Source organism: Notolepis coatsorum (genome assembly GCF_963971535.1).
Source record: "Notolepis coatsorum genome assembly, chromosome: 16".
Classification (NCBI taxonomy): domain Eukaryota; kingdom Metazoa; phylum Chordata; class Actinopteri; order Aulopiformes; family Paralepididae; genus Notolepis; species Notolepis coatsorum.
In genome coordinates this window covers 51,901,267-51,927,492 of record NC_140180.1, presented here as the reverse complement: position 1 = coordinate 51,927,492, position 26,226 = coordinate 51,901,267, and the positions used below count along the sequence as shown (strand labels likewise).

The window sequence follows — 26,226 nt, the reverse complement described above, 5'->3', positions numbered from 1 at the left end:
TTAACTCGCCGAACGTTCGGCGCCAGACCCGAGTATAGTCAGGGTTTGGTCGTTATTTCTGTTATTCGCTATTTCCATTGATTATCCATCCAGGGAGCCTGATGTTATCATTGGGAATGGGTCTGAGATCGCAAACGTCCAATACCGCTGCCTGCCACCTTGCGGCCGGTATTGCACATCCTTTGAAACTCTCTGGCTTAGGCTGTGCGTCGATCTAAAAAGTCCGGTCCGGGTTTTCCTTGTCGGGCAGGACAAGCGTTTATAATCAAGCACTCCCAGTTCATGTTCTTTGGTGGATTATGTTGGCAACACGATCGACATCAATACTTGGAATGGCGATCAGATAATTGGAATATTCTTTTTGGAATACATCCTAGTCAAGTTAAGGGCTATATGGTATCAATCTTGCGTTGATCCAAGAATCCATTCACTACGATCCGACCGTATGTGTGTAATGTGTGTGTGTAACGTATTCCGTTGGTGGCAATCAAAGCATAGAATCCCCCCCCCCCTTTCATGCATTCATGATGAAACATAATACCGATAATTAGGGATGTCCCGATCACATTTTTTTGCTCCCGATCCGATCCCGATCATGTGATTTTGAGTATCTACCGATACCGATCTTTCCCGATCCGATCTTTAAAAAAAAATAATGTAATTTTTTTTCTTTTTTTTTCTTCTCCCATCCCAATTCTTCCTCCAATCTCCCCTCCCCTGTCTCGAACGTTGCTAGACTATGCCTCCCACTGGTCGGCTGCAGTGAGGACCAAGCCTTGCATCACGTCATTCAAGCGAGGCCCGTGCCCGTGAACTTCAGGCCCTGCCCTAAAATAAGCCCGACTGTAAATAATATTTTAAGCCCTAGACCTAAAATAAGCCCGACTGTAAATAATATTTTAAGCCCTAGACCGCGTGAAAACCTGAAAAAAATGTATTATTATTATTATTATTAAAATATATATATTTTTTGTATTTGTTTTAAATATTCGAAACACGGTTTTATATGAACTTAATAAATAAACAAAAACGAAAATGTCCAATAGGTCTAACTAAATAACACATATCACGCTGAAAACTAATAAACCATTCTATAGCCTGATTCGCAAATTCTATTATATAGTCCAATATAAAATAATTTTTTTGTTTTAAATATTCTAAACACTTTATATATTAACTTAATAAATAAACAAAAACGAAAATGTCCAATAGGTCTGCCTAAATAACGCATATCACGCTGAAAACTAAGAAGCATTTACATAGCCTGTTTCGCTCTTATTAGAATGCCATCCCAGTGCTCGCTTATTAGACAGCCTCGTAAAACGTATTGAAGGCTATAGAATCTTCTTTGACACACACACACACACACACACACACACACACACACACACAACACAATAGCCTACTCAGTCACTATACAAACAAACAGAAATCAGATTTCGAGCAGAGCCACATAATGAAAGCACAACAAAACAGGGCAGCAGCACCCAGCAAATAATAAACATCAGACTCACCACTTCGCTGTTGACGTCAGCAACGCGTTGAACAACGTTAACAAAACTTCGCCAACCGGCTACATACATCCAAGAACAAATTAAAACATTCGCCAACTGGCTATGTTCCAACACAACCAATGCCACTTCGGTCCGGTTCATTTGTTCATCAATCCACCTGAGGGTCATCACTGTTCTCCCTCGAGTTCTCCTCTGAGTTCTCCCTGCGCGCTGCAGTAATTACATCCAAATGTTTATCTGATGACAGCTTGCGCAAAAGAGAAAACGAATCTTAAGGAAAACGAAGGTTATCCTATAACCCTAGTTATATGAAAAAAAAAAAAAAAAAAAAGCGCAATACATTTTTTTTTAATTTAGAACGGCGGTGCCCGGCCCGGCCGAGCCCGAATTATTTATTTAAAAATAAAGCCCTACCTAGCCTGAACCCGTTTGGTCGGGTAGGGCCCCGTCGGGCTTGGGCAGGGTTGCAGTGCACTAATTGCAACCGGAGTAATCTAAAAACTGAATGATGATATGCAATTTAAAACCAAAACTAAGGCCTCAGTATGAGTTTAAGACGTGAACATGGTCATGTTTGTTGAATAAAAAAAATATAAATCCTGATATTTTTTTAAATTTTTTTTTAATTTCGATTTTCTTAAAATCACGCGATCGCTACCGATAATATAGCGTTGATTTCAGATTGATTGTTGATACAGGCGAGAAACGCCACGGTTTTTAGTGAAATGCACTAAACGCTGCATAGCGTCGTTTTCTGGGATTAGACAGGATTACTCTAAAACTATACTCATATTCACCACGGTATAATACGGGAATGTATGGATGAAACAATTATTTATTTTTCACAAATTGAACGATAGATACTCGATGTCAAATGGGCAATAGTATTATATCCATAGCTATGATATATAATATAGTTTGAGCCCTGCAAACACCGCCATGTATCCCCATACTTTAAAGCGGTGGCCTTTCAACAGTAACAGTAAACAGCGCCCTCTGGCGCTGAAAGTGTTAATTAATGTATTATTATTATTATTATTATTATTATTATTATTATTAAGATTCGCCTAAAAGTACATACCCAAGTAATTGGAGGTTTGCTATATACAAGGTCCATTTGCATGTTATTGGTATCTATGGACATCTATGGACCTCAGGGAATATATTCCCAGTGTCAGAAATATTGTGTGATATATTGTAATATTGTAATGAACCAAATGAGAATATAAATTATTATTATAATATATTTTTTTTAATCATCTTTGACAGTGAATAACACCATGCTAACATTGACCAAAAGCGAAAAGATGCCACTGAGCTCATTCATCACCTTCCTGCCCTGGGTCTCCTCTTTCTCTCTACTACAATGATTTCATGAGTTCTACTTCTTCTTGCGTCTAAATCAAACATTTTCCGGTGCAATGTGCAGATATTTTTAATAAGCTCATATTTTGCTAATAACACTTACATTTACATTTACATTTTGTCATTTAGCTGAAGCTTTTATCCAAAGCGACTTACAAGTTCTGTACGACAAGTCATCAGGAAGGGCACAACTCTATCAGCTGAGTAACAATGTTCATCAAAGTGTTGAGTGCTAGGCTGGGTGGCGTAGCGGAGATTGCGCTCGTCACCAATGCAAGAGACTCCGGTCTCGACTCCCCGAGTCAGCATTGCCTGCGGCTTGGGCCAGTCGTCATAATATCTCAATTGGCAGAGGTAGCGGGTGGAAAGTCGATGGGTGGGCATTGGACGTTGTGGACAGCGACTCCTACAGGTCGGTTGGGTGACGCCTGTACAGCAGAGACAGGGAGTATCGGGGGCAGTGTGAGCCTCCCACGCGTTACTCCTCGCCACTGAGAGTCCGCGCTGTCTGGTGAAAAGATTCGACAGGCTGCCTCCTCGTGTACCGGAGGGGACACGTGATGCAAGGCTTCTATCCTCACTAGAGCCGACCAGTGGGAGGCATAGTCTAGCAACGTTCAAGACAGGGGAGGGGAGAATTGGAGGGGAGAATTGGCAATGCGAAATTGGGATGGGAGAAAAATAGAAAATAAGGAGAAAAAGTGGATCCAAAAAAAATGTGTTGAGTGCTACAGTGTAGGTTAGTTTATTAGGACAAGTGCATGACAGTAAGGTTAGTTAGGGTTAGATAATAATTACTTAAAATAATTTCTAAACAAACGTAGTGCTGACAATATACACTTTGACTGCTACATTTGAAAAAGAAACACAACATCACTTAATACTGTATTGATCTATTTGTGACGTGAAATAAATCTTGTCCCGATACCGGGCCGACCGGGTTTAAGAGTTTAAGGGGTTAATTGGGCCTACAATTAGAAAACAAGTGCACCTCATAACATCTCAAACTTGTATTTATTTTTACTGAGGCAGTGGTGAATGAGTCCTCAAAGCATGTCTCAGTGACTTCAATAGGCTAAAGGACCCATTTGCTATTTTGCGGTAACAGGAATTTGTGGACCTCCTGAACCTGAAGCCTGGCCAGAAGGTTCTGGACATTGGCTGTGGCATTGGTGGAGGAAACTTCTACATGGCAAAGGTGAGACCATGATGAATTAATTAATTAATTAATTAATTAATTAATTAATTAATTAATGAAAATGTTTATTTTTGAACATGTATTCTTCATATTCCTTCAAACAAATCATGGTATATTACAATTAACAATAAACAATTAAAAAAAACATTAAAAAAAAGGAATTATAAACAAAAAGTCAAGAGCAATGTATTTAGTTAGCAGACATGTCCAAAAAAGGAGTAGAGGGAAGCTAAGCTTATTGATCCCTACCCCCTTACATTTACATGTGTTATTCCATTAATTTTACTAACATAATTTAGTATAATACAATATAGAATATACTTTTACTTATAGTACGAAGAGAAAAAAAACTTGATTCACATGACAGCAGTGAATACAGTACAGAACTACATAACACAATATAGCATTACTTTGTTTATCCTCATTACTAATTTCTGTATTTCTCTAATGTGTATTTTTTAAGCTGCTTTTTAAATTGTGCCATATGTTTACTCAGTTTGATGTATTCAGGTAAAATATTCCACAACTTCACTCCACAAACAGATATGCACATGCTTTTCAGCGTAGTGTGTACCATTGGTTGTTTAAGATTCCCTCTCCCTCTTAAGTTATAAGATGATGATGATGATGATAATGGTGATGATGATGATGATGATGATGATGATGATGATGATGATGATGATGATGATGATGGTGGTGATGATGATGATGATGATGATGATGATGATGATGATGATAGTGGTGGTGATGATGATGACGGAGATGCAGACTATGATGATGATAATGATGATAATAACTAAGGGTGGGAATCACCAGAGGCCCCACAATAAAGATTTTATCACGGTACTATAATCACACTATTGTAATATCGCAATTTGCGATATTTTGTGATTTTGTTACCTTTGTTCAACTGCAAAAACATGCCTCCAACGGAAAACGTTGTCAATATCTGCAACAGAAATATAATACACATCACATAGTTTTATCTAATAAGATAACGTTTTCAGTCTGTTCACCTTACTCCAATAATTCTATTGTAGCAAAATGAGATTGTCAAGCTAAATACATATTTTGTTTTAATAATAATTTAAATTATTTAATTTAATTTAATTATTTAATAATAATAAGTATCATTCTATAAAATACATCAATAGAAAATATTGATATATTATATTTATCTATAATATTGTTCATGCTAAATATTGAGATCAAAATGTTTTATTTTCCAGACCTTTGGAGCCGAGGTGCTGGGCTTGGACTTGTCTGAAAACATGGTGGAAATCGCCATGGAGAGGGCGATTGCTGAGAAGCTGCCAATGGTGAGAAGAAGTATTTATTTGTCATGCAGATGAAATGGTTGGTGTTTTGCTTTGGCAGTAAACTGTTGTACTGAAGTTCAATTTAAGGACGAATGCATAATGTAAACAAATGTGAAGCACCTACACAGAAAATCAAATTGTTTTATCATTGTTTTAATGATACAATGAATTAAAGGGTAGGTTCAGAATTTTGGACTAGCTGGTTCCTACTTACCAATGATGTTCTCTATTGGTAGAGTCCTTGCTCAGCACAATCCAAGCTTTTATTCCTACTGGATAACTGCAGGCAAAATCTCATCTGCATTGCCTGGCTGGGATGTTAAAAGGCACTAATGTACTATACACCTTTACCATTCATCACTAGGGTTAAAGCTGCATTAGCCAGGATTTTGGAATAAAGACCCTGTAGGCTCAAACAAGTACAATTATATGGAATCAGGAATGTAGTTATGGTAAACCCACCTGAACCCACCTTTTTATTTTTGAAATAGTGTTTACCCACCTTTTACATATAAATCTTTACATGAAGTTACATGAAAATAGGGTATTTTCACTGAAATAAAATAATACTATTCTGAAAATATATACAGTACTGTGTAGGTGATTATTGGCGTTACTGTGACTTTACTACTGCATTATTGCATTGGAATGAACACAATTCACTGTGAACATATGGCTCTGCATTACGTCCTGGAACACCTGGACACAACAAGGGACCTACGCCAGGATTCTGTTGGTGGACTTCAGCTCGGCCTTCAATACCATCCTCCCACACATCCTGGAGCATCAGGTGTCCCTGCTGCAGGTGCCGGACTCTACCTGTAGGTGCATTACGGACTTCCTGACAAACAGGACGCAATGGGTGAAGCTGGGAATTAACATCTCTGATCCACCAAGTCCATCAGCACAGGCTCCCCGCAGGGCTGCGTTCTCTCCCCCCTACTATTATCCCTGTACACCAACAGCTGTGTCTCTACACCCCTCGGTCAAGCTCTTGGAGTTTGCGGACGATACCTCCCTGGTGGGTCTCATCTCCAGGGGGGGTGAGTCTGTCTAGAGGAGGGAGATTGAGAGGCTGCAGAGCTGATGCAGCTGCAACAACCTGGACCTAAACGCCCAGAAAACAGTGGAGATGACACTCTCCCGGGACCTGAAATGGGAGCTGAACATCAACACTCAATAAAAAGGCCTGGAAGAGGATGTTCTTTCTGCGTTCTTCCTCTCCATCATCACCTGGTTTCCTGTGGCCACGGTCAGGGACAAGGCCAAGCTGCAGCGGGTGATACGCTCGGCAGAGAGGGTGATCAGCTGCTCCCTTCCCTCCCTCGAGTCCCTACATTCCACCAGGGCCTTGATGAGGGCGAGTCACAACCTCTTCACCCTGCTTCCCCACAGCAAGCGGCTACGGCTGCCCAAGACACTGAAAACCCGTCACAGACTGTTTCTTCCCCTCAGCAGCTCGCCTAGTAAATGAGTCAGGTGTCCCCCTGCTCCACCCCCACCGCCCTCTATGGTGAGCTTCTAGGGCTGGAATTTTTTACTTTATTTTGCACTGACAACATGTCCTTAGCCATTGCACTTATTGTCTTGTCGTTGTCTCACTGTTTTGTCCTGTTTTGCACTTTTTTTATTTGTGAAAAATAAAAAGTGTATGCACTGTACTGTATATGCCGTATCACGTTCCTATGTGTTTTGTAAACATAATGGCAATTAAAATAATCTGAATCTGAATCTGACAACATTTAGTGATTGATTCTACCTTACATGGGCTCCTTAAAAACTATCAAAATACATCGTAGTTGGAGTGGAATGATGACCATGTAGACTTAACCACTTAACCCCTCCCTTAACGCAGGTTCACTTTGAGGTGGCCGATGCCACTAAAAGGTCATTCCCAGAGGGCTCTTTCGACGTCATCTACAGCAGAGACACCATCCTACACATAGACGACAAACTGGCTCTCTTCAAACGCTTCCATGTGAGTGTATATGGCACGCACACACTACACAACGACACTACACAGCGACAGGGGTTTACACACAATCTTTCACCAGGAGGAATCCTCAACGAGTCTGTCTGGTCTCTCTCTCTCTCTTTCTCACTCTTTCTCTCCTTTCCTGTTGTCACATCTCCTTTCTGCCCTTTCCTCTATTTACTCTGCATGGCTCGAGCCCTAATAGTACAAAGGTTAAAAGGAACAATATTTGCACACACGCACGCACGCACGCGCACACACACGCGCACACACACACACACACACACACACACACACACACACACACACACACACACACACACACACACACACACACACACACACACACACACACACACACACACACACACACACACACACACACACACACACACACACACACAGTCTGTCTATGGTTTGGCCCTGATGGTAAAGGGGCACAGGTAGGGTTACTGGGTTATCCAGGGGGGGGGGGGGGGTGGCTGTGGTGGGCAGAGTTCAATAAGGTGACAGCTGAGGTGAATAAGCTGTTCCTGGGCCTGCTGGTCCTGGAACTGAGATTATTGCAGTGCGTCCCAGAGGGGAGGAGGACAAACAGTCTGTGGTTTGGGTGGGAGGTATCTTTAACGATACAGCGTGCCTTCCTCAGGCACTGTTTGCGCTGGACAGCCTCAATTGCAGGGAATGGTGTACTGGTGATACGTTGGGCAGTTTTACCCTCTGCAATGCTTTCCGGTCCGAGGCAGAGCAGTTGCCATACCAGACTGTGAGGCTGTAATTATGTGGTCACAATAGGTAATTTTATACAGTGAGGTCAAGTAAAATAAAATATTATAATTGTCTCACTACAATGAAATGGCTACTATGTGGACTAACATCATCACAAATACAATTGGACTCATTGGATCTGCAAGAGTCTCAGCTTTCCAGTCATACATAATTTATGCAATTCCAAGACTGTTTAAGGACCACAGTATGCAGAAATGGTCAAATACACAATTTTTTAAATAGGCAAAAATTACAGATAGGCTACTGCATGCAAAAGACTGCATGTTCTTTACCACAAACTGCATGGGATTTGCATAAACATAGACATGTCTGTAAAGGGGAGACTCATGGGTACTCATAGATCCCATTTGCATTCACATATCTTGAGGTGAGAGGTCAAGCGATCCTTTTCAAATTGGCAATGCCATTTTTTCTCTGGTCAGAATCTTGCCTAACTTAATTTATTTAGCCCCCTTCCCAACAAGCTAGCTGCTAGCATGGTGATCCCTTCCTGACAAGCTAGCTGCTAGCATGATGAGCTGGATACCACTGGACTCCTTCTGTCGTCTAGGTTCATCTGACACCACTAGCTTCACTAGCTTCAAAACGAGCGCGCTAGAGCCAGCTGTGGTACCACTACTCTGCTGTTGGGCTCAAGGGCATTTTAAGGTTCAGGGCTGGCAAAGGAATGCCCCAGAGCTCCGTTAAAGGTGTGTGTGAAATATAACTCTAAAACTGATGCACAGAGATTAAATTGATATCAATATTATCAATTGGGTCTGAAATGTATAACCATAAATGAAAATTGAGATGTACGTTAAATCCAACATTCTTGACACGCTCTTCCTATCCCCTTTATCCTTCCTGGTTGAGTTGGTGAATAGAATGCTGATTCATGTTGTCAATTTACATTTAATTTGATACAACTCTATTGACACTGTCCTTCTCTCTGTACCTGCATCCAGTCATGGTTGAAGCCGGGAGGCCGGCTGTTGATCAGTGACTACTGTTGTGGGGAGAAGCCATGGACACCTCAGTTCCAGGACTACGTCAAACAGAGAGGCTACATCCTCTACACACCATCACAGTATGGCAAGGTAATGACCTCAGTAAAAGGGATAATACACAATAAGTATTCCAAGAAGAGAAACCCTGTAATGCAATAGTATATTTATTTTCAGGATCACACCAGTTTAATTTGGATTTCTCGCCCATTACCAGAGATTACCTCTGTCTTTAACAAATGTTGTGTTCATAATAGGTGTTTTGTGTTTTAGCTGATTTCCGCTTATAAATAAAAGTAGAGTAATCAGTGCTTAATTTCTGAATCAGGAGGTGTCGTAACACAGAGAGGGTGTTGATCTGGCAGGTCGGGGGGAGGAAATAAAGTCACGGAACGCATCAGAACCACAGCGTCTGGAGCACAGACAACACCTAGCTGCTGCTACTGAACCACAGTGTCTGGAGCACAGACAACACCTAGCTGCTGCTACTGAACCACAGTGTCTGGAGCACAGACAACACATAGCTGCTGCTACTGAACCACAGTGTCTGGAGCACAGACAACACCTAGCTGCTGCTACTGAACTACAGTGTCTGGAGCACAGACAACACCTAGCTGCTGCTACTGAACCACAGTGTCTGGAGCACAGACAACACATAGCTGCTGCTACTGAACCACAGTGTCTGGAGCACAGACAACACCTAGCTGCTGCTACTGAACCACAGTGTCTGGAGCACAGACAACACCTAGCTGCTGCTACTGAACCACAGTGTCTAGAGCACAGACAACACCTAGCTGCTGCTACTGAACCACAGTGTCTGGAGCACAGACAACACCTAGCTGCTGCTACTGAACCACAGTGTCTGGAGCACAGACAACACCTAGCTGCTGCTACTGAACCACAGTGTCTAGAGCACAGACAACACCTAGCTGCTGCTACTGAACCACAGTGTCTGGAGCACAGACAACACCTAGCTGCTGCTACTGAACCACAGTGTCTAGAGCACAGACAACACATACAGTAGCTGCTGCTGCTACTGAACCAGTGTCTAGAGCACAGACAACACATAGCTGCTGCTGCTACTGAACCACAGTGTCTAGAGCACAGACAACACATAGCTGCTGCTACTGAACCACAGTGTCTAGAGCACAGACAACACCAAGGTGCTGCTGTGCTGAAACTAAACAAGAATTAAACATAAACAATTCCATGTGCATTGTTGCATTTAAACTAAGCCTAAACTACACATGCACTATATGCCCACAACGATGGCACTTATAATTGACCAACTACCACACAGCACAAACGCCCACTAGCTGTGGAGCTTATAGTAGGGTCACCAAATCCGTATGATCAAAAGATAAACATTTAATACAATATTGTTTTGTTTTAATTGCTTATTATACTCATAATTATATAGAAGACCATACCATGCAATCCAACATGCTGTTAAATGACCTAACGACGGTACCTAGAGGTTCCCAAGTCCTATGGCTAGTTAAGATGTACATGTACCCTGTGTTCTCTCTTGTAATGGTATAGTGAAGTGCATACATTGTCTACACTGGCTTCCTTGATTCTAAACCTGTCCAGAACGCTACGTTTTAATTTTTCATTCAATGATAATCTGACAAAATTGACAAAAACCTTTTTTTACTTTAATTAACATTTTAAATGTAAATATATCACAGGTATATATATATATATATTTACAGGATGTATAATAACATGAGCAGCATGAGTAGGCCTACAAAGAGTGTAACCCCTCTAAAACTAGATGGTTCATCTCAAGGGGTTTATCCTTTCAATAAACGCATTTCAAATTATTCTGCATAAGTGAAATACATATAATATACACATACAAATTAAAACAGCAGTGAACAATAGGAAACAACACTTAAAAAAGCAAAGTAGCCTATGGGGAACAGTAGGCTAAGCAAATGGCTGTAACACTACATGTTATATTCATTACATGCTCCCAAATCGCCGAAGGTTTCAGCACCATGGAGAGCACCATAGTGCATGTAATGCGCCTTTAGTGCTTGAGAAAATTATATTTATTACTGGGCCGTGCAGCTTCAAATAGAGCCTTCTGACCAAGAGCATATTTATAAAAATCTTGACATGTCAGAGAGAAATTCGCTTGGACTTGAATTTCACTCTTCACAAGCTCCACGCTGTCTATTTCTCTGGTCCGTCCATGCACGTCATGAGGGAGAACAGACTCTCTTTTTAGCTTTTCCTTCCATAGCTAAGCTAACAGCATTTGACCAGTTGTCCACCGTGTTGGCGAGAGTTGCCTACTTCACACAGTCAGCGGTAGGCTAGTTCCCACAGTCAACAGTAGGCTAGTTCACACAGTCAACAGTAGGCTAGTTCACACAGTCAGCAGTAGACTTCAGTAGTTCACACAGTCAGCAGTAGGCTAGTTGTCACAGTCAGCAGTAGACTTCAGTAGTTCACACAGTCAGCAGTAGGCTAGTTGTCACAGTCAGCAGTATGCTAGTTCCCACAGTCAACAGTAGGCTAGTTCCCACAGTCAGCAGTAGGCTAGTTCACACAGTCAGCAGTAGGCTAGTTCACACAGTCAGCAGTAGGCTAGTTCACACAGTCAGCAGTAGACTGGTTCACACTGTCAGCAGTAGGCTAGTTCACACAGTCGGCAGTAGGCTAGTTCACACAGTCAGCAGTAGGCTAGTTCACACAGTCAGCAGTAGGCTGGTTCACACTGTCAGCAGTAGGCTAGTTCACACAGTCAGCAGTAGGCTAGTTCAAACAGTCAGCAGTAGGCTTCAGTAGTTCACACAGTCAGCAGTAGGCTAGTTCACACATTTACATTTACATTTAGTCATTTGGCTGACGCTTTTATCCAAAGCGACTTACAAGTTCTGTACGACAAGTCATCAGGAAGGGCACAACTCTATCAGCTGAGTAACAATGTTCATAAAGTGTTGAGTGCTACAGTGTAGGTTAGTTTATTAGGACAAGTGCATGACAGTAAGGTTAGTTAGGGTTAGATTTTTTTTTTTTCAGATAATGGTTGAAGAAGTGCATCTTTCGCGTCGACGGCGAAAGATTGGACTGGTTTCGGCTGTCCTAACTGGGGTGGGTAGTTCATTCCACCATTGTGGGGCAAGGACTGAGAATAGGCGACTTCTCTTTGATGACCCTCCCGGAGCTTGGATAGGAGTAGGTCTGAGGTGGCCAGAAGATGAATGAATGAATGAATGAATGAATGAATGAATGAATGAATGAATGAATGAATGAATGAATGAATGAATGAATGAATGAATGAATGAATGAATGAATGAATGAATGAATGAATGAATGAATGAATGAATGAATGAATGAATGAATGAATGAAAACTTTATTTAACAGATTGCAGAATGGGTACAATACAGTACGGCTCAATACATACAATTGTTAAGGGGATGCAGACCTGAGAAAGACGTTTGTCTTGTTTCCATCAGGGTCCCCCATTTTCAATTCATATAGACACTGCAGAGCGTAGGGGTCTTGCGGGTGTGTAGTTAGAGACCATTGACCGGAGGTAGGCGGGAGCGGTTCCCTTTGCCGCACGGTATGCCAGGTTGAGGGCCTTGAAGCGGATTCGTGCAGCAATGGGGAGCCAGTGCAGGTCCCTAAGAAGTGGGGTGACATGGGCCGACTTCGGTAGGTTTGAGATCAGGCGGGCCGCTGCGTTCTGAATGAGTTGAAGAGGCTTAGTGGCAGTGGCCGGGAGGCCAGCGAGCAGTGCGTTGCAGTAGGCTAGTTCAGTCAGCAGTAGGCTAGTTCAGTTCACACAGTCAGCAGTAGGCTAGTTCACACAGTCAGCAGTAGGCTAGTTCACACAGTCAGCGGTAGGCTAGTTCCCACAGTCAACAGTAGGCTAGTTCACACAGTCAGCAGTAGGCTTCAGTAGTTCACACAGTCAGCAGTAGGCTTCAGTAGTTCACACAGTCAGCAGTAGGCTAGTTCACACAGTCAGCAGTAGGCTAGTTCACACAGTCAGCAGTAGGCTGGTTCACACTGTCAGCAGTAGGCTGGTTCACACAGTCAGCAGTAGGCTAGTTCACACAGTCAGCAGTAGGCTAGTTCACATAGTCAGCAGTAGGCTAGTTCACACAGTCAGCAGTAGGCTAGTTCACACAGTCAGCAGTAGGCTAGTTCACACAGTCAGCAGTAGACTAGTTCACACAGTCAGCAGTAGGCTGGTTCACACAGTCAGCAGTAGACTAGTTGTCACAGTCAGCAGTAGGCTAGTTCACACAGTCAGCAGTAGGCTTCAGTAGTTCACACAGTAAGCAGTAGGCTAGTTCACACAGTCAGCAGTAGGCTAGTTCCCACAGTCAACAGTAGGCTAGTTCCCACAGTCAGCAGTAGGCTTCAGTAGTTCACACAGTCAGCAGTAGGCTAGTTCACACAGTCAGCAGTAGACTGGTTCACACTGTCAGCAGTAGGCTAGTTCACACAGTCAGCAGTAGGCTAGTTCACACAGTCAGCAGTAGGCTAGTTCACACAGTCAGCAGTAGACTAGTTCACACAGTCAGCAGTAGGCTAGTTCACACAGTCAGCAGTAGGCTGGTTCACACTGTCAGCAGTAGGCTGGTTCACACAGTCAGCAGTAGGCTAGTTCACACAGTCAGCAGTAGGCTAGTTCACATAGTCAGCAGTAGGCTAGTTCACACAGTCAGCAGTAGGCTAGTTCACACATTCAGCAGTAGGCTAGTTCACACAGTCAGCAGTAGACTAGTTCACACAGTCAGCAGTAGGCTAATTCACACAGTCAGCAGTAGACTAGTTGTCACAGTCAGCAGTAGGCTAGTTCACACAGTCAGCAGTAGGCTAGTTCACACAGTCAGCAGTAGACTTCAGTAGTTCACACAGTCAGCAGTAGGCTAGTTCACACAGTCAGCAGTAGGCTAGTTCCCACAGTCAACAGTAGGCTAGTTCCCACAGTCAGCAGTAGGCTTCAGTAGTTCACACAGTCAGCAGTAGGCTAGTTCACACAGTCAGCAGTAGGCTAGTTCACACAGTCAGCAGTAGGCTAGTTCACACAGTCAGCAGTAGGCTAGTGCACACAGTCAGCAGTAGGCTAGTTCACACAGTCAGCAGTAGGCTAGTTCACACAGTAAGCAGTAGGCTAGTTCACACAGTCAGCAGTAGACTAGTTCACACAGTCAGCAGTAGGCTAGTTCACACAGTCAGCAGTAGGCTGGTTCACACTGTCAGCAGTAGGCTAGTTCACACAGTCAGCAGTAGGCTAGTTCACACAGTCAGCAGTAGGCTTCAGTAGTTCACACAGTCAGCAGTAGGCTAGTTCACACATTTACATTTACATTTAGTCATTTGGCTGACGCTTTTATCCAAAGCGACTTACAAGTTCTGTACGACAAGTCATCAGGAAGGGCACAACTCTATCAGCTGAGTAACAATGTTCATAAAGTGTTGAGTGCTACAGTGTAGGTTAGTTTATTAGGACAAGTGCATGACAGTAAGGTTAGTTAGGGTTAGATTTGTCTTTTTTCAGATAATGGTTGAAGAAGTGCGTCTTTCGCGTCGACGGCGAAAGATTGGACTGGTTTCGGCTGTCCTAACTGGGGTGGGTAGTTCATTCCACCATTGTGGGGCAAGGACTGAGAATAGGCGACTTCTCTTTGATGACCCTCCCGGAGCTTGGATAGGAGTAGGTCTGAGGTGGCCAGAAGATGCAGAGCGTAGGGGTCTTGCGGGTGTGTAGTTAGAGACCATTGACCGGAGGTAGGCGGGAGCGGTTCCCTTTGCCGCACGGTATGCCAGGTTGAGGGCCTTGAAGCGGATTCGTGCAGCAATGGGGAGCCAGTGCAGGTCCCTAAGAAGTGGGGTGACATGGGCCGACTTCGGTAGGTTTGAGATCAGGCGGGCCGCTGCGTTCTGAATGAGTTGAAGAGGCTTAGTGGCAGTGGCCGGGAGGCCAGCGAGCAGTGCGTTGCAGTAGGCTAGTTCAGTTAGCAGTAGGCTAGTTCAGTTCACACAGTCAGCAGTAGGCTAGTTCACACAGTCAGCAGTAGGCTAGTTCACACAGTCAGCGGTAGGCTAGTTCCCACAGTCAACAGTAGGCTAGTTCACACAGTCAGCAGTAGGCTTCAGTAGTTCACACAGTCAGCAGTAGGCTTCAGTAGTTCACACAGTCAGCAGTAGGCTAGTTCACACAGTCAGCAGTAGGCTAGTTCACACAGTCAGCAGTAGGCTGGTTCACACTGTCAGCAGTAGGCTGGTTCACACAGTCAGCAGTAGGCTAGTTCACACAGTCAGCAGTAGGCTAGTTCACATAGTCAGCAGTAGGCTAGTTCACACAGTCAGCAGTAGGCTAGTTCACACAGTCAGCAGTAGGCTAGTTCACACAGTCAGCAGTAGACTAGTTCACACAGTCAGCAGTAGGCTGGTTCACACAGTCAGCAGTAGACTAGTTGCCACAGTCAGCAGTAGGCTAGTTCACACAGTCAGCAGTAGGCTTCAGTAGTTCACACAGTAAGCAGTAGGCTAGTTCACACAGTCAGCAGTAGGCTAGTTCCCACAGTCAACAGTAGGCTAGTTCCCACAGTCAGCAGTAGCCTTCAGTAGTTCACACAGTCAGCAGTAGGCTAGTTCACACAGTCAGCAGTAGGCTGGTTCACACTGTCAGCAGTAGGCTAGTTCACACAGTCAGCAGTAGGCTAGTTCACACAGTCAGCAGTAGACTAGTTCACACAGTCAGCAGTAGGCTAGTTCACACAGTCAGCAGTAGGCTGGTTCACACTGTCAGCAGTAGGCTGGTTCACACAGTCAGCAGTAGGCTAGTTCACACAGTCAGCAGTAGGCTAGTTCACATAGTCAGCAGTAGGCTAGTTCACACAGTCAGCAGTAGGCTAGTTCACACATTCAGCAGTAGGCTAGTTCACACAGTCAGCAGTAGACTAGTTCACACAGTCAGCAGTAGGCTAATTCACACAGTCAGCAGTAGACTAGTTGTCACAGTCAGCAGTAGACTAGTTCACACAGTCAGCAGTAGGCTAGTTCACACAGTCAGCAGTAGACTTCAGTAGTTCACACAGTCAGCAGTAGGCTAGTTCACACAGTCAGCAGTAGGCTAGTTCCCACAGTCAACAGTAGGCTAGTTCCCACAGTCAGCAGTAGGCTTCAGTAGTTCACACAGTCAGCAGTAGGCTAGTTCACACTGTCAGCAGTAGACTAGTTCACACAGTCAGCAGTAGGCTAGTTCACACAGTCAGCAGTAGGCTAGTTCACACAGTCAGCAGTAGGCTAGTTCACACAGTCAGCAGTAGGCTAGTTCACACAGTCAGCAGTAGGCTAGTTCACACAGTAAGCAGTAGGCTAGTTTACACAGTCAGCAGTAGGCTAGTTCACACAGTCAGTAGTTGGCTGGTTCACACAGTCAGTAGTAGGCTGGTTCACACTGTCAGCAGTAGGCTAGTTCACACAGTCAGCAGTAGGCTAGTTCACACAGTCAGCAGTAGGCTTCAGTAGTTCACACAGTCAGCAGTAGGCTAGTTCACACATTTACATTTAGTCATTTGGCTGACGCTTTTATCCAAAGCGACTTACAAGTTCTGTACGACAAGTCATCAGGAAGGGCACAACTATATCAGCTGAGTAACAATGTTCATAAAGTGTTGAGTGCTACAGTGTAGGTTAGTTTATTAGGACAAGTGCATGACAGTAAGGTTAGTTAGGGTTAGATTTTATTTTTTTTTTTTTTATTATTTTCAGATAATGGTTGAAGAAGTGCGTCTTTCGCGTCGACGGCGAAAGATTGGACTGGTTTCGGCTGTCCTAACTGGGGTGGGTAGTTCATTCCACCATTGTGGGGCAAGGACTGAGAATAGGCGACTTCTCTTTGATGACCCTCCCGGAGCTTGGATAGGAGTAGGTCTGAGGCGGCCAGAAGATGCAGAGCGTAGGGGTCTTGCGGGTGTGTAGTTAGAGACCATTGACCGGAGGTAGGCGGGAGCGGTTCCCTTTGCCGCACGGTATGCCAGGTTGAGGGCCTTGAAGCGGATTCGTGCAGCAATGGGGAGCCAGTGCAGGTCCCTAAGAAGTGGGGTGACATGGGCCGACTTCGGTAGGTTTGAGATCAGGCGGGCCGCTGCGTTCTGAATGAGTTGAAGAGGCTTAGTGGCAGTGGCCGGGAGGCCAGCGAGCAGTGCGTTGCAGTAGGCTAGTTCAGTCAGCAGTAGGATAGTTCAGTTCACACAGTCAGCAGTAGGCTAGTTCACACAGTCAGCAGTAGGCTAGTTCACACAGTCAGCGGTAGGCTAGTTCCCACAGTCAACAGTAGGCTAGTTCACACAGTCAGCAGTAGGCTTCAGTAGTTCACACAGTCAGCAGTAGGCTTCAGTAGTTCACACAGTCAGCAGTAGGCTAGTTCACACAGTCAGCAGTAGGCTAGTTCACACAGTCAGCAGTAGGCTGGTTCACACTGTCAGCAGTAGGCTGGTTCACACAGTCAGCAGTAGGCTAGTTCACACAGTCAGCAGTAGGCTAGTTCACATAGTCAGCAGTAGGCTAGTTCACACAGTCAGCAGTAGGCTAGTTCACACAGTCAGCAGTAGACTAGTTCACACAGTCAGCAGTAGGCTGGTTCACACAGTCAGCAGTAGACTAGTTGTCACAGTCAGCAGTAGGCTAGTTCACACAGTCAGCAGTAGGCTTCAGTAGTTCACACAGTAAGCAGTAGGCTAGTTCACACAGTCAGCAGTAGGCTAGTTCCCACAGTCAACAGTAGGCTAGTTCCCACAGTCAGCAGTAGGCTTCAGTAGTTCACACAGTCAGCAGTAGGCTAGTTCACACAGTCAGCAGTAGGCTGGTTCACACTGTCAGCAGTAGGCTAGTTCACACAGTCAGCAGTAGGCTAGTTCACACAGTCAGCAGTAGGCTAGTTCACACAGTCAGCAGTAGACTAGTTCACACAGTCAGCAGTAGGCTAGTTCACACAGTCAGCAGTAGGCTGGTTCACACTGTCAGCAGTAGGCTGGTTCACACAGTCAGCAGTAGGCTAGTTCACACAGTCAGCAGTAGGCTAGTTCACATAGTCAGCAGTAGGCTAGTTCACACAGTCAGCAGCAGGCTAGTTCACACATTCAGCAGTAGGCTAGTTCACACAGTCAGCAGTAGACTAGTTCACACAGTCAGCAGTAGGCTAATTCACACAGTCAGCAGTAGACTAGTTGTCACAGTCAGCAGTAGGCTAGTTCACACAGTCAGCAGTAGGCTAGTTCACACAGTCAGCAGTAGACTTCAGTAGTTCACACAGTCAGCAGTAGGCTAGTTCACACAGTCAGCAGTAGGCTAGTTCCCACAGTCAACAGTAGGCTAGTTCCCACAGTCAGCAGTAGGCTTCAGTAGTTCACACAGTCAGCAGTAGGCTAGTTCACACTGTCAGCAGTAGACTAGTTCACACAGTCAGCAGTAGGCTAGTTCACACAGTCAGCAGTAGGCTAGTTCACACAGTCAGCAGTAGGCTAGTTCACACAGTCAGCAGTAGGCTAGTTCACACAGTCAGCAGTAGGCTAGTTCACACAGTAAGCAGTAGGCTAGTTTACACAGTCAGCAGTAGGCTAGTTCACACAGTCAGTAGTTGGCTGGTTCACACAGTCAGTAGTAGGCTGGTTCACACTGTCAGCAGTAGGCTAGTTCACACAGTCAGCAGTAGGCTAGTTCACACAGTCAGCAGTAGGCTTCAGTAGTTCACACAGTCAGCAGTAGGCTAGTTCACACATTTACATTTAGTCATTTGGCTGACGCTTTTATCCAAAGCGACTTACAAGTTCTGTACGACAAGTCATCAGGAAGGGCACAACTATATCAGCTGAGTAACAATGTTCATAAAGTGTTGAGTGCTACAGTGTAGGTTAGTTTATTAGGACAAGTGCATGACAGTAAGGTTAGTTAGGGTTAGATTTTTTTTTTTTTTTTTTTATTATTTTCAGATAATGGTTGAAGAAGTGCGTCTTTCGCGTCGACGGCGAAAGATTGGACTGGTTTCGGCTGTCCTAACTGGGGTGGGTAGTTCATTCCACCATTGTGGGGCAAGGACTGAGAATAGGCGACTTCTCTTTGATGACCCTCCCGGAGCTTGGATAGGAGTAGGTCTGAGGCGGCCAGAAGATGCAGAGCGTAGGGGTCTTGCGGGTGTGTAGTTAGAGACCATTGACCGGAGGTAGGCGGGAGCGGTTCCCTTTGCCGCACGGTATGCCAGGTTGAGGGCCTTGAAGCGGATTCGTGCAGCAATGGGGAGCCAGTGCAGGTCCCTAAGAAGTGGGGTGACATGGGCCGACTTCGGTAGGTTTGAGATCAGGCGGGCCGCTGCGTTCTGAATGAGTTGAAGAGGCTTAGTGGCAGTGGCCGGGAGGCCAGCGAGCAGTGCGTTGCAGTAGGCTAGTTCAGTCAGCAGTAGGATAGTTCAGTTCACACAGTCAGCAGTAGGCTAGTTCACACAGTCAGCAGTAGGCTAGTTCACACAGTCAGCGGTAGGCTAGTTCCCACAGTCAACAGTAGGCTAGTTCACACAGTCAGCAGTAGGCTTCAGTAGTTCACACAGTCAGCAGTAGGCTTCAGTAGTTCACACAGTCAGCAGTAGGCTAGTTCACACAGTCAGCAGTAGGCTAGTTCACACAGTCAGCAGTAGGCTGGTTCACACTGTCAGCAGTAGGCTGGTTCACACAGTCAGCAGTAGGCTAGTTCACACAGTCAGCAGTAGGCTAGTTCACATAGTCAGCAGTAGGCTAGTTCACACAGTCAGCAGTAGGCTAGTTCACACAGTCAGCAGTAGACTAGTTCACACAGTCAGCAGTAGGCTGGTTCACACAGTCAGCAGTAGACTAGTTGTCACAGTCAGCAGTAGGCTAGTTCACACAGTCAGCAGTAGGCTTCAGTAGTTCACACAGTAAGCAGTAGGCTAGTTCACACAGTCAGCAGTAGGCTAGTTCCCACAGTCAACAGTAGGCTAGTTCCCACAGTCAGCAGTAGGCTTCAGTAGTTCACACAGTCAGCAGTAGGCTAGTTCACACAGTCAGCAGTAGGCTGGTTCACACTGTCAGCAGTAGGCTAGTTCACACAGTCAGCAGTAGGCTAGTTCACACAGTCAGCAGTAGGCTAGTTCACACAGTCAGCAGTAGACTAGTTCACACAGTCAGCAGTAGGCTAGTTCACACAGTCAGCAGTAGGCTGGTTCACACTGTCAGCAGTAGGCTGGTTCACACAGTCAGCAGTAGGCTAGTTCACACAGTCAGCAGTAGGCTAGTTCACATAGTCAGCAGTAGGCTAGTTCACACAGTCAGCAGCAGGCTAGTTCACACATTCAGCAGTAGGCTAGTTCACACAGTCAGCAGTAGACTAGTTCACACAGTCAGCAGTAGGCTAATTCACACAGTCAGCAGTAGACTAGTTGTCACAGTCAGCAGTAGGCTAGTTCACACAGTCAGCAGTAGGCTAGTTCACACAGTCAGCAGTAGACTTCAGTAGTTCACACAGTCAGCAGTAGGCTAGTTCACACAGTCAGCAGTAGGCTAGTTCCCACAGTCAACAGTAGGCTAGTTCCCACAGTCAGCAGTAGGCTTCAGTAGTTCACACAGTCAGCAGTAGGCTAGTTCACACTGTCAGCAGTAGACTAGTTCACACAGTCAGCAGTAGGCTAGTTCACACAGTCAGCAGTAGGCTAGTTCACACAGTCAGCAGTAGGCTAGTTCACACAGTCAGCAGTAGGCTAGTTCACACAGTCAGCAGTAGGCTAGTTCACACAGTAAGCAGTAGGCTAGTTCACACAGTCAGCAGTAGGCTAGTTCACACAGTCAGTAGTTGGCTGGTTCACACAGTCAGTAGTAGGCTGGTTCACACTGTCAGCAGTAGGCTAGTTCACACAGTCAGCAGTAGGCTAGTTCACACAGTCAGCAGTAGGCTTCAGTAGTTCACACAGTCAGCAGTAGGCTAGTTCACACATTTACATTTACATTTAGTCATTTGGCTGACGCTTTTATCCAAAGCGACTTACAAGTTCTGTACGACAAGTCATCAGGAAGGGCACAACTATATCAGCTGAGTAACAATGTTCATAAAGTGTTGAGTGCTACAGTGTAGGTTAGTTTATTAGGACAAGTGCATGACAGTAAGGTTAGTTAGGGTTAGATTTTTTTTTTTTTTTTTTTATTATTTTCAGATAATGGTTGAAGAAGTGCGTCTTTCGCGTCGACGGCGAAAGATTGGACTGGTTTCGGCTGTCCTAACTGGGGTGGGTAGTTCATTCCACCATTGTGGGGCAAGGACTGAGAATAGGCGACTTCTCTTTGATGACCCTCCCGGAGCTTGGATAGGAGTAGGTCTGAGGCGGCCAGAAGATGCAGAGCGTAGGGGTCTTGTGGGTGTGTAGTTAGAGACCATTGACCGGAGGTAGGCGGGAGCGGTTCCCTTTGCCGCACGGTATGCCAGGTTGAGGGCCTTGAAGCGGATTCGTGCAGCAATGGGGAGCCAGTGCAGGTCCCTAAGAAGTGGGGTGACATGGGCCGACTTCGGTAGGTTTGAGATCAGGCGGGCCGCTGCGTTCTGAATGAGTTGAAGAGGCTTAGTGGCAGTGGCCGGGAGGCCAGCGAGCAGTGCGTTGCAGTAGGCTAGTTCAGTCAGCAGTAGGCTAGTTCAGTTCACACAGTCAGCAGTAGGCTAGTTCACACAGTCAGCAGTAGGCTAGTTCCCACAGTCAACAGTAGGCTAGTTCACACAGTCAGCAGTAGGCTTCAGTAGTTCACACAGTCAGCAGTAGGCTTCAGTAGTTCACACAGTCAGCAGTAGGCTAGTTCACACAGTCAGCAGTAGGCTAGTTCACACAGTCAGCAGTAGGCTGGTTCACACTGTCAGCAGTAGGCTGGTTCACACAGTCAGCAGTAGGCTAGTTCACACAGTCAGCAGTAGGCTAGTTCACATAGTCAGCAGTAGGCTAGTTCACACAGTCAGCAGTAGGCTAGTTCACACAGTCAGCAGTAGGCTAGTTCACACAGTCAGCAGTAGACTAGTTCACACAGTCAGCAGTAGGCTGGCTCACACAGTCAGCAGTAGACTAGTTGTCACAGTCAGCAGTAGGCTAGTTCACACAGTCAGCAGTAGGCTTCAGTAGTTCACACAGTCAGCAGTAGGCTAGTTCACACAGTCAGCAGTAGGCTAGTTCCCACAGTCAACAGTAGGCTAGTTCCCACAGTCAGCAGTAGGCTTCAGTAGTTCACACAGTCAGCAGTAGACTAGTTCACACAGTCAGCAGTAGACTGGTTCACACTGTCAGCAGTAGGCTAGTTCACACAGTCAGCAGTAGGCTGGTTCACACTGTCAGCAGTAGGCTGGTTCACACAGTCAGCAGTAGGCTAGTTCACACAGTCAGCAGTAGGCTAGTTCACATAGTCAGCAGTAGGCTAGTTCACACAGTCAGCAGTAGGCTAGTTCACACATTCAGCAGTAGGCTAGTTCACACAGTCAGCAGTAGGCTTCAGTAGTTCACACAGTCAGCAGTAGGCTAGTTCACACAGTCAGCAGTAGGCTAGTTCCCACAGTCAACAGTAGGCTAGTTCCCACAGTCAGCAGTAGGCTTCAGTAGTTCACACAGTCAGCAGTAGGCTAGTTCACACTGTCAGCAGTAGACTAGTTCACACAGTCAGCAGTAGGCTAGTTCACACAGTCAGCAGTAGGCTAGTTCACACAGTCAGCAGTAGGCTAGTTCACACAGTAAGCAGTAGGCTAGTTCACACAGTCAGCAGTAGGCTAGTTCACACAGTCAGTAGTTGGCTGGTTCACACAGTCAGTAGTAGGCTAGTTCACAGTCAGCAGTAGACTAGTTCACACAGTCAGCAGTAGGCTAGTTCACACAGTCAGCAGTAGGCTAGTTCACACAGTCAGTAGTAGGCTGGTTCCCGTGCACAAAACTCGCTCAGGGCATGTGGCGGTGCCGGATCCGATCAAATAGGTGCCGGTCCCAATCTGGGAAGTCCCGGATCCTGTTCCTGCTGGATCTGGCACAAATTAAGCCCTGAGGGTGATACAGTAATGTTTGCAAAAATAAACAACCCAGTGGTTTTCACAGGGGTTAATTACTTACTGTATGGCGACAACGTCTCTTTCAAATATTTTCCAGTGTGACTGGCGTTTACTAAGGTAAGCTGAGATCAGCTAAAACACACTATATACACCAAGAACACAACATTATTTAAATACGGGGCAATATCTGGTGAGAAGTCAAAATTAGACTGGTATGGTCCTTTAAAAGCAAAATAGTACACTCATGTAGTAGGCTACCATTGACCTTCAGTCGATGACACTACTCTCCAATTCTGGAGATAGTTAGTTATTGGTTGTGTGTACTGTGTGGCGGAACCGGTTCATGATCAATATAAATGTATTAGTAAGAGGTCAATGAGCTTGACTAAGAGGAGTGTGGTGTCTGGCCACCCGAGATTACACTGAAGGAGAGATGGTCGCCTGGACCTTTTGTGGCTCTTGAGGAGGGGTGGGGGCTGTAGGCACTCCCAAAGGAGTGAGATTTCGGCTGGTGTCTTATTCCACAATTATTATTCCACAACTGTGTAATGTGTGATTGTTTGTTTGTGTTTCTTCCTCTCCGCATGTCACCCTCTGGTTCTCTACCTCTCTCTTATCTCTTTCTCTCTGCAGTTCATTGAGCAGGCTGCTTTCTGCAACGTGCAAGCCGAGGACAGGACAGCCCAATTCATTCAGGTGATCAAGACAGAGCTACAGACAGCCGAGGCCAGCAAGGATGAGTTCATTAAGGTACGCCCGTCGTGTGCACACTGCACAGTTATCTGTGAGGGGTCCCCTCCCACGTCCGTGTACCAGCCCCAAATTGAACCTTTGCAGAGTTCTCCAAAGATACCGCAGACATTACATGATCGCTGAAGGACGTCCACAGCAGTGACGTCCATGTCACAAACACTGCAAGAATGCAATGACTTTAAATCAAGCATGTAAAGAATGAGGTCATACTGAATGTACTGTATGCATACCTACATTTATCCGTGACTCACACTTGCGCATATAAAGCTCTAGAAGCAGCGTGCAAGAACATAAACCATTCATGAATATTATGAAACAAAGACACTCAATACATCTTTATTTACAAACCACACCATACAACCGAGTGCTTCTCATAGTCTAAAATCTAAATTAAATCATAAAATAAAAATACACAAAACTAAATGTATTGATTGATAAACTTTAGTAATCCCCTGAGAGGGAAACCTCATTAACAGTGTCGTAACAGCCTATAAAGGGGAATGCCAATTTCCAGCATTGAAATATGTATTTTACTTACCTTCTGGAAGCCTACTATAATGATTAGCAGAAAGTTCAACTCTGTTCCAGAGTGGAGATTCTTGGGCCCAGCTGGGTCAGGTCACACAAGCAGCGTATACACCACAGATCTGAATTTGTAAATAGTAGATAGTACATAGTAGATAGTAGTATAGACATAGTCGCAAGTAGAGGTGTATGTTTAGTCGACGGTGGAAACTTGGGCAGGTTTCAGCTGTTCTGACTGTGGTGGGGAGTTCGATCCACCATTGTGGAGCGAGGACAGAGAACAGTCTGCTTCTCATTGATGACCCTCCAGGAGCTCGGATAGGAGTGGGTCTGAGGCGGCCAGAAGATGCAGAGCGTAGGGGTCTTGAGGGTGTGTAGTTAGAAACCATTGAGCGGAGGTAGGAGGGAGCTGTTCCCCTCACTGCACGGTATGCCAGGTTAAGAACCTTGAACCGGATTTGTGCGGCAACAGGAAGTCAGTGCAGCTCTCAGAGATGTGATTTGTGCTGACTTTGCTAGATTGGAGATCAGGGGTTAGCGTTCTTGTATGAGTTGAAGCGCCTTGGTGCTAACAGTAAAAGTGGAGTACAGCACGAGGGCCTAACAGTAAAAGTGGAGTACAGCACGAGGGCCTAACAGTAAAAGCGGAGTACAGCACGAGGGCCTAACAGTAAAAGTGGAGTACAGCACGAGGGCCTAACAGTAAAAGTGGAGTACAGCACGAGGGCCTAACAGTAAAAGTGGAGTACAGCACGAGGGCCTAACAGTAAAAGTGGAGTACAGCACGAGGGCCTAACAGTAAAAGTGGAGTACAGCACGAGAGCCTAACAGTAAAAGTGGAGTACAGCACGAGGGCCTAACAGTAAAAGTGGAGTACAGCACGAGGGCCTAACAGTAAAAGTGGAGTACAGCACGAGGGCCTAACAGTAAAAGTGGAGTACAGCACGAGGGCCTAACAGTAAAAGTGGAGTACAGCACGAGGGCCTAACAGTAAAAGTGGAGTACAGCACGAGGGCCTAACAGTAAAAGTGGAGTACAGCACGAGGGCCTAACAGTAAAAGTGGAGTACAGCACGAGGGCCTAACAGTAAAAGTGGAGTACAGCACGAGGGCCTAACAGTAAAAGCGGAGTACAGCACGAGGGCCTAACAGCACGAGGGCCTAACAGTAAAAGCGGAGTACAGCACGAGGGCCTAACAGCACGAGGGCCTAACAGCACGAGGGCCTAACAGCTTAGTAATATACAATGTACTGTACGCCTCCATGCCACTCACCGTGCCCGTCTCTCGCTCTCCCGTGTAGGAATTCTCAGAGGAGGACTACCTCGCCATAGTGAACGGATGGAGTCAGAAACTCCAGCGCTGCAACAGCGGGGACCAGCGATGGGGGCTCTTCTACGCAACGCGAGACTGAGGGACGAGAAGGAAGAGAGAGGAGAGGAGAAAAGCCCTTCCTCTGTGGAACTGTATACTGTGCCTTGTCCCAGGGGGGCAGTGACCGCTGGCTGTCTGATGTTCCGACGCAGATCGTTCTCTGACTTGACATACTGTAACACCACAGTACACAGTATTGTCCGTGTTACACCTGTAAATGACAGAGGTGGTTTATTTTGAAGTGAAGAATTGTCATTGTGCAAGTCTCTCTCAAGGTAAATGTTCCTTGTGTCTAGGGTTTCATTATTTGTTCATTATTTTCAACCATACCACCCATGTCATACACATTCCTTCAACAACATTGATTTGTCTTCAGTGCAGAT

The 26,226-nt window shown here is 45.5% G+C and overlaps 1 protein-coding gene across 1 annotated transcript in view; it reads left to right on the top strand.

Moving 5' to 3' along the window:
* The window catches only part of pmt (phosphoethanolamine methyltransferase), a gene marked incomplete at both ends in the record, with an annotated part of 44,530 nt that extends 18,647 nt beyond the window's left edge, over positions 1 to 25,883 (top strand). Inside the window, 6 exons of the mRNA XM_084331838.1 lie at positions 3,988 to 4,077; positions 5,307 to 5,396; positions 7,252 to 7,374; positions 9,105 to 9,236; positions 23,827 to 23,943; positions 25,773 to 25,883. Of these exons, the coding sequence (XP_084187964.1) occupies positions 3,988 to 4,077; positions 5,307 to 5,396; positions 7,252 to 7,374; positions 9,105 to 9,236; positions 23,827 to 23,943; positions 25,773 to 25,883 (663 nt within the window). The remainder of the gene's footprint in view (positions 1 to 3,987; positions 4,078 to 5,306; positions 5,397 to 7,251; positions 7,375 to 9,104; positions 9,237 to 23,826; positions 23,944 to 25,772) is intronic.
* Positions 25,884 to 26,226: the final 343 nt, after the last annotated feature.